The sequence below is a fragment of the Crocodylus porosus genome, unplaced genomic scaffold (assembly GCF_001723895.1).
Source record: "Crocodylus porosus isolate Cpor-Errol unplaced genomic scaffold, CroPor_comp1, whole genome shotgun sequence".
NCBI lineage: Eukaryota > Metazoa > Chordata > Crocodylia > Crocodylidae > Crocodylus > Crocodylus porosus.
The window spans coordinates 10,811,865-10,820,993 of NW_017728924.1; the positions used below are offsets into that span (position 1 = coordinate 10,811,865).

Below are 9,129 nucleotides of genomic sequence, written 5' to 3' on the forward strand. Positions count from 1 at the left end.
AAAAAAAAAAAAGATCAAAGAAACCATTCTTGACAGGCTAACAGAAAGCAACATTCTGAGGGATAGCCAGCACGGGTTTGTTGTGGGCAGGTCTCGCTTGACCGATCTTATTTCCTTCTATGACCAGGTGACGTATCACCTGGACAAGAGGGAAGAGGTTGATGTCGTATATTTGGACATTAAAAAAAAACCTTTGACCTGGTGTCCTATGATGTCCTCATGGAAAAATTGGGCAACTGCGGCCTCGACTACGCCATAGTCCAGTAGCTGGAGAACAGGCTCTGAGGTCAAACCCAGAGAGCTGTAGTTGATGGAACAAAATCAACATTGCACTCGGTAATTAGTGATGTCCCCCAAGGACCTGTTCTTGAACCTGTACTCTTTAATATCTTCATAAACGATCTGGACACTAGTGTCTAAAGTGGACTGGCCAAGTTCACTGATGACACCAAACTTTAGGAATGAGTCTCCACGCTTGAGGATAGGCTGGTGATCCAGGCCCATCTCAATAGGTTTGCAAGGTGGGTGGATAAAAACCCTGGTGGCATTCAATATGGAGAAATGCAATGTGTTCCACCTCGGGAATAAAGATCTGCATCACACTTATAGGCTTGGCAATGCTACACTTGCTAGCACCATGACCAAAAGAGACTTGTGGGTCATGACTGACCACAAGATAAATATGAGGTACCAACTGGACACCTCAGCTGGCAAAGTGAACAAAACTCTAGTTTGCATCTACCAATGCATCTTGAGCAAGACCTAGGATGTCATTCTCCCACCATACTTGGCTTTGGTGAGGCTGCAGCTGGAGTACTGCATCCATTTCTGGGCTTCATAATTTAGGAAGGACATGGAGAAACTTGAAAGAGTCCAAAGGAGAGCCACACACATGATCAGAGGGCAGGAAAACAGGCCTTATGAAGAGAGGTTGCGAGCTATGGGACTCTTCAGCTGGGAGAAGGGCAGGATCAGGGGTGACTTGGTGGTAGCCTATAAAAGTACATAAGAGGTGTGCATCAGGATCTGGAGGAACACCTGTTCACCACAGCACCCCAGGAGATGACAAGGTCCAATGGTCACGAACTCCTGCAAGACTGTTTTAGGCTGGACATAAGGAAAAACTTTACTGTCTGAGCCCCAAGGCCTGGAACAAACTCCCCCTAGAGCTGGTGCAAGCACCTACTCCGGACTTTTTCAAGAAATATTTGGATGTTTATCTTGCTGGGATCCTTTGACCTTAGCTGACTTCCTGCCCCTTGGGCAGGGGACTGGATCCGATGATCTTACAAAGTCCTTTCCAGCCCTAGTGTCTATAAAATCTATTAAATCAAATTAAGCTGTGTTATGGAAAGAACATTTTTATTTTGCATAGACACTCCCCAGGGCAAGTATCTCAAATGAGGGGTCTCTGCTTATACATTTATTGTTCTGTTAAACAGTATAAGATTATACCAGCCACCCCCAAACACTGCGTAGAAAAGACCCTCATTAACATATTGCTAAAAAGTTGAATTTGCATAAAATTGAAAGTAAGGAGTGAAAACTATGGGTTTCAGCATGCAGAGCTGTAGTGCAGCCACATGCATCCGGATGGGATACAGATAAGGGCGCACATAGGTTCCAGAGTGTATTTTGGCCTCTCTTAATGAATTCTGTAGCCTGCATATAATGTGTCCTTTTCCTCGGAGAAGCAGTGCAAAGGAGCTCATTTTAAAGGAGTGAGCTGTGAATGAAATGGAATTAAAGAATATCCCTCCAGGATCCCCAGTCCAGTAATGAAGAGCAGGAAGGCCTGCACACTAGATCACTTCCTTGCTTCATTTCATATTTCATGGATCATGAAGTATTTATTAGCTAAAATAAAACATAAGAGGTTTAATCTACTCACTGGGTCAGATTCTAGCTTTATCTTCTCCTATATCTAAGGGTATGTCTAGGCTGCTCTTTAGGGTTAACCCTGAGTCATTTTTAAATAAGCCATGTGAATCATTCTTCCCCATCTATATCATATCTCATAGCTCACAAAGCTATCTACATTATCCTTCTTATTTTTTAGTGCAGCACTGAGATATATCCCCTATGGAGTCCTTCCAGGAAGTGATCTGCAGGCTTGTCTCTTCCTTAGAGCTTGTCTAAACTTACAGGCAGTAGAGAGAAGACGTGGAATACAGAAGGGCTGGAAGTCGGGAACAGGGGATTGCTGCTGGTAGACTTCCTGTGCTAGAGGTTGGCATGCCCATCTAAGTTCCAGATACTCTTCAGGGGGAAGTGCGCATGGAGGTGGAGTAGTGTTGGGGCCAAACTCACACATCAAATTTCAAAGTTTCCAGGGTCTGACTGGATTGTTGCCAGGGTGAAACAAGTAATTACAGTGTCAATGACCTTATGGCTGACACTAATGATCAGTGTAGATGTAACCCGTGTTGATGGTACACCTATCCATGTGTCCCATTTTACTTCAAATAGTGCAATTCACAGGACTGTAAAACAGACTGTAGCCCAATATGGTAATTTACATGAGATTCTAAAAAGTGTTCATGATAACAACCACAAAGTAATTCCTTTCCCCATTTACCTTGCAATGCTGGGATCAGACTCACACCTTTTGGCCAAAAAACTGCTGTAATGAGAGGTGGCAGGAGAGATGGAGCGCCTGTCACTTGAGTTTGGAGGAAGTCTGAAAAGAGGAGGAAAGTCTAGTAACTCCACAAACCTGAACAACAACAGGAGTCAAATCTACGTGCTGAGAAGAGGGGACAAGTAGGAATGTAAAAATCTTTACTAAAAGTTAGTTAAGTTGGACCAGTATTAAGGCCTTCACTTGCACAGACTAAAATGTTCTTTTGTCCTTTGTCACATGTAGCAGAGACTTGACAGGGAGAATTGGCTTCTCAGAGAAGTGATCCTTGGATACAATTAAAGGAGGATCAAGTAAGATCTTGACAAGGCCAAAGATCATGCAGCGACATCTCTGAGGTGGGAGAAGCAGAGCCAGATGGACAACTATACACAGCACTCTGAACAACAGGAATGGGAGAAGGAAATATCTGGCCATGGTCAACAGCATAAACTTTTATCCTTGTAAAATGAAAACAATGGGATCATGTGTGTCTGCAGAGAGTAGACAGAGTCAAGGTTGTTATGGGGTCACTAGAATCAATCATGCTTAGCAACCTGTATAGGATTTATGCTTATTTTGCCTTGGACAGATGGAAAGCTGAGTTGATCCTGCCTTCAAGAAAAAATGTGGCTCCAAGGTATCTATGAATCCCATGTCCAATGCTCATACTCATTGCAACCCCCTTTGTGTGTAAATTGCAGACCAAATACTCATAGTCTACAATGTGTACATCTCATTTGTCCAGATTTACTGTCTGTGAAAAACTGTAGAAAAAATCTGGGTTAGCCTATATCTCCAGCCACCTCCCACAGCTCAGAAGACTTCCTGGAGCTAGCTAACACTCAAATGTTAAATTTCTGAAGATAGTGTACTGTAGGTTCCTGATCTCCTGTTGCCTACCCTGGGATTATTTCTTTTTCCCCATGATCTTTCTCCATGAGTTTCAACTAGCCTTGTACACACACAAAGGCCCCATGTAGAATGGCAGTAAATCTCCACCAAGCATTGTACAGAGGATACCTGTCACAACCTGGTCCCTTGTAGCATTTCCAGGGACAATTAATGTTGATGAAAGACAGCTCTGTACATACCAGCAGATACCAGTGGTGCTTGTCATTACAAATCAGCACTCATTCACAGGGCACCATTCTTTTCACTTTATTTTTTTTCTACTTTGAGCCACTGGTTTAAAATCTCAACTCAGCTTTCTGGCTCCCATCCCAAACCATTTGCTTTCCTTCATGCCCCATACCAGCACTATCCTTTTACCTTCTGGTACCGTAGTCTGAGCTGTCTACATAGCATGGCACCCTGTGACTTCTCTGGGACATGGTTTCAGTGCTCTCTCTAGGATGGGAGTAGTGCCTGCTAAGAAAAAGAAGAGCCATGATCAAACAATGAACTTTGTCAATGGTGGATCTTTCTATAAACAAACAAATATTTACTGAAACTTCCCCATCTCATGTCCCCAATACTGACCTTGAAACCCACAAAACACTACAGTGATTTAAAATACATTTATGTTAATAGCAATGCACTGAACATGCCTGATTCAATTCAAGGTAGTACCATGCACCTAACATATCAAGCAAATGAAGTAGCAGGACATTATTTGTACTAACAAATAAGGCTTTCACCTCACCGAGTGCCTACCTTTCCATGCCAGGGTCAAAATCATTGTCCCTCCTGGCAGGTGGGCTCTCATACCTGGTATGTCTGGGACTACTTCCTTCATAATCTGGGACAGACCTAAAAAAGCAAAAATTCTAATAATACCTCCCACACTAGTCTAGAAACATTACAGGTCTCAGGTTGATTCACTTATATTTTGGCTGAATAGTGATATTCTAATGTACTTCCATGTCTGGCCCTACCTACTTCATGCCCCGCTCCCCTTCCCCTTTCTCTGCAATTACAGCTAATCATCTGCAATCCAGAAGCAATGTAAGCAATACCCGCAGAAGCCAACACCAACACCTCCTAATGAAGCTAAAATTTCCTTGCCTAGTAGCCTGTAAGTGGGTTTGGGTTGAATGTGCTTGGATCATCCAGGGCTCACAAAAAATACCACTGCAACTTTTGCGGTTCCCAGATGCTGCGGAGCTGACCCTGATGTGGCAACCAAAACATTTCAAGCAGTCCAGGATGGATCCAATTGGGGAATATTTTTAAACTGCAGGCAGACCTCTATTTCTTTCAGATAATGTAGAATTTTCAGAAATTCTTATTCTCTTGCAAGCTCTTTGGGGGACAGATCGTGTCTGTACTGCACCCATACTTCACCCAAAGTCTGGGAGGAAGCACTATGGCAGATCTCCTGAATCTATGTCCAGAACCACACCAGCTACCAGGCCATCCTTCTTCTCCTCCATGTTCTGGGATTGCTAGTCATGCTAATCCACATGTCACTTATCCCACCATGTATAAAACTGGCTTCCATAGTCAGTTTCACATTTCTATATAATAGTTCCCAAGCCTGGGCCAGAGTTAAATACTTTCACATTTGCCTTCAGACAGCTCCCTAAGCAGCTTGCTTAGCTTTCCCTGTGTATTTTCATCATTCCCAATCTTCATACCTTCCAATGTTGTATACTGTTCTGTCTAGGTAGGATGATATCCTGTGATTGGGCTCTGACATAATGACATTTTGTTTCTGGCTGTCCATATGCGAGGACATCACATGATGGATACTGACAACATTCTCCTTAGAGTAAGAGCTGGACCTGTTAAAGAATTAGAGATACCACAGCCTGTAAAGTCCTCCAGAGAGAATGGATTTCTTTTTTCTCATTAGTAACTGTTATCTCATTCATACTCTATATTTTCTCCTATGATGCTACAGTAGATATTCCCTAGATGGTAAATGAATGCAAAATTAAATAGTGTTATAAGTAGTGCTTGCAGTTAATCATATGACTGGGAGTGAAGATGAACAAATACGCTGAGGGGGAAATATTCTTGCCCTACTGTTATCATTATTGTAAATAGTTTTATATTACAAGCAGAACTCCATGGCTAACATAGGCAGCCACTTAATTCATAAAAATAACAGATACCGTTTGCCATCTCCCATTGATATACATATTAAATGCTCTGTTTAAGCTGCATTAACTGACTAGTGCCTACAGAAACAGTATGTATTCCACTGTTTGCACCTCCTTCTACCTTCTTACAGAGCAATTGCTTTGCCATTCACAGGTTGGTAAGCTCAATTAATTACTCTACCGCTAGTCAGTTTCAGGGCCATTACTGGCAGCCCTAAAATAGACTGATGCTAATCAGTTTCATAGCCCCCTATTAAAAACAGAGACACTGGGCACATCTGCACGTGCATTAATGCACAGTAGTTACTGCATATTAAGTTCAGTACCTATAACAACAGGTACTAACTTAAACTGCAGTAACCAGCACTATTGCATGGTAGCACTGCCACATGCTTTTTATGCGACTATAATGTGCAGTAGACATTCTATGCATTAGTGCAGTAGCATGGCTTTTGCCATGATGTGCTAATGTGTAGTAGAATTAGTCTACTACGTATCTAGTGTTTGTGTAGACATGTCCATTGAATACCAGCTATCAGTTTTATTGCTTTGCTCTTTCCTGCCATGTTTGTTGCTACAACCATAAAACTGACAATAATACATAGCACTGAAAGAGGTTGAGATGGGCTACAAGGTTTAGCTGCCCATTGCACATATTAGGCAACCAGCTTTTTGTCAAATGAGCATTTGTAGTTTTTCCATTAACTCTAATACAGCTAGAACTTTACCTATAGTACAAATCAATGAATGGGAGTGACAGGACATAAGGATTCAAGAACCATCCATATGGTACTGGCTTCTTACTTTGCTGTGTTCAGATCAGGCTCATTGTGACTCATGACTCTAGGAGTGTCATGACTGGTCCCCGTTGGGGTGGAAAGTCTCTCTTCATTAGCTGGAGAAGTCCTGATAAAGAAGGAAAAGGCTTATCATCACCTTCAGCACCTGTTCCTGACACAATTTGCTAAGAAAGTGAGATCAAACAAGGTTATTAAAAATTGACTCCATTAGTAGCAGTGTGGCAATATGTGGTGTGTTACTGCTGTGGTATCTTCTTTTAGAACATCTTAATGTAAACCTTTCTCTTCCTACTGGTGAAGAAACAGGCATTGCACTCTCTCTGTTGAAACTAAGGTAGGACTAGATTATGAAGGTACAAGATGTAAACACAATACATGTATGTCCTCCTTACCTTGCTATGTTCAAATCAGGCTCATTGTGCTCTACATGTTGGATCTCTGACGTACAGATGCTGCTGTCTCTAGATGTGGGGCTAGATCTGCTAAAGAAGGAAAGTCATTACAGTCTGCAAAGTGTTTTTGATTTTGTGGCAGTGCACCTTTGGGTCTTGGGCATGACCTCAAACTGCACCCTGCTGGGATAGGGATGCCTAGCAGGACTTCCACTGGCGAGGCGGACCCACTTCAGATGTGACTTGAATAGGCCTGATGGCCTATGGATCTGCTCAAGGGAGGTGGGCAAAGTGAAAGGGGCACAGTACTATGCAGTGAGCAAGAAACCCTGTGAGAGATGGTGGACTGCAAGAGGCCCCAGTGGGAGTGGGCAGTATGAGTGAATGAGACCTGACGTAGGACTAAGTTGGCCCGGCTTTAGGCCAGGAGCACAGTGACATACCGAATGCCATCTGCAAGGCATGAGCCACAGAGTAGGGGTAGTACGGAGTCATGGATAGTGCCCCCTGGCATTAGGGCATGTAATGGGCAGCCACCCACATTTACTACTAGCTTAGTGTAATAACAAAGCCATAGCAGGAAAGACTGGGTGGACCACCCCATGGGCAGGTGGGTGGGCTGGCTTGAGAGCCGGCCCTAAGCATGCCCCCTGTCACAGATACTAGATGGGAGAATTTGACTGTGAAGAAGCTAACTGTCTTATGAAGGACCTGCCTCAGAAATATGTGGGATCCCAGCGTGGCAAGAAGCTAATAAACTGCACAGTGATGTGGAAGAGAAAGGAAAAAAAAGTATCTGAATTCAGGGTCTGTGTTAAAAGCTGTTTCTAGGTTGAACATTTGAAAATTTGACCCTGAAAGAAGAGAGAAAAGATATGGCCTAATTAATATGAATTCCCTGTTTATTCTCACCATCACATGAGGGTTACTTAATCAGTGACTGTTATTGCTGAACTAGTACATCTACATCTAGCCTTACAATGGTAATTTTTCTTAGCCTCTGTTTACTGAAGGAATATAAACTGACTGCATTGGATACTGATCATACGAGAATATATATTGTATTTCCTGGCCCACCAAGGAGGGTTTCTGTCTGCTGGAATTACTCCAAGGAGATCTCTCTCTCTCTGTTTTAAAAATTCTCATACTTAGTAGGGGTGGCACTTCACAAATAGTCATTGGCTTTTCCTGGATCATTAGGATTTCCTGGCATAAAATGAAGTTCCTTTGCTTCAAAGACTTAAACAGAAACAAATACAGGGAGTCCTCAACTTACGTTGTTTCAAATTACAGCAATTTGCACTTGCAATGCTCTGCCATTTACAACCATGTTATTACTTACAGCGCTGGATCCTTGCACTTACGGCATGATGGCAACTCAGGCGGCACACAAACGTCATGCCGTAAGTGTGAGGATCCAGTGCTGTAAGTAATAACATGGTTGTAAACGGTGGAGCACCACAAGTGTGAATTGCTGTAAGAGGCCCTAAGACTCCCCAAAAATCTCCCCAAGGAAGCCCATTCCATAACCCCGGTGAAGGTGTTCCTTTTACCTTCTGATTAAATAAAATTAAATAGCTAATTCAAATATGGCGTTTATGGTCATTTCTATAAAAAGTTGGGCATCAGGCCATTGGTCAGGAACATAACCCCCATTATAATATTGCTTCTATGGGAAACTCAGATTCGACTTGCATCGTTTTGACTTATAAGGCTTTTTCCAGCAACATAACCTACCGTAAGTGCAAGGACTGCCTATATTGCTAGTTTCTATTGGACAGGATGAAACAACTCAAGAGATAACTACAATAATTACTTAATTTAACCAGAAACATGGACACCTTATATCTAGCCAAATTCAGTTCAGGCTCAAGGTGCTATGTAGCTGTAGGATATTAATATTTGTTTCCTGTGGGTTTGACAGTGCCACCTCTAGACCATGATTTGGATCTTTCAAAGGAAAGACATTAAAATCTGTTAAGTGTATCCAAGATTTTTTTGGTGCAATAACAGTTAGAAGAAAAAAATCCTTGTGACAGTTCTTCACTGGAGAAGGCCAATAAGGAAACTCCTTAGGCTGGACTCATTTGAGTCCAGTCTTTTCTCCCGACCAGGCGGGGGGTCAGACTTGAAGATCTACAAGGTCCCTTCTGACCCTACTTCTATGATTCTATAAGGAAACACTTGGGAGAATGAGACATATGGGATTTGGAAGTATTGCATTATGTCATATACAGGCATACCTCGGAGATATTGCGGGTTCGGTTCCA

General features: G+C 42.5%; 1 protein-coding gene across 1 annotated transcript in view; it reads right to left on the bottom strand.

The window, feature by feature from the left end:
* The window catches only part of ZNF185 (zinc finger protein 185 (LIM domain)), a 63,161-nt gene that overhangs the window by 9,275 nt on the left and 44,757 nt on the right, over nucleotides 1–9,129 (bottom strand). Inside the window, 6 exon segments of the mRNA XM_019540318.1 lie at nucleotides 2,579–2,680; nucleotides 3,893–3,991; nucleotides 4,277–4,372; nucleotides 5,200–5,346; nucleotides 6,472–6,573; nucleotides 6,860–6,949. Of these exon segments, the coding sequence (XP_019395863.1) occupies nucleotides 2,579–2,680; nucleotides 3,893–3,991; nucleotides 4,277–4,372; nucleotides 5,200–5,346; nucleotides 6,472–6,573; nucleotides 6,860–6,949 (636 nt within the window).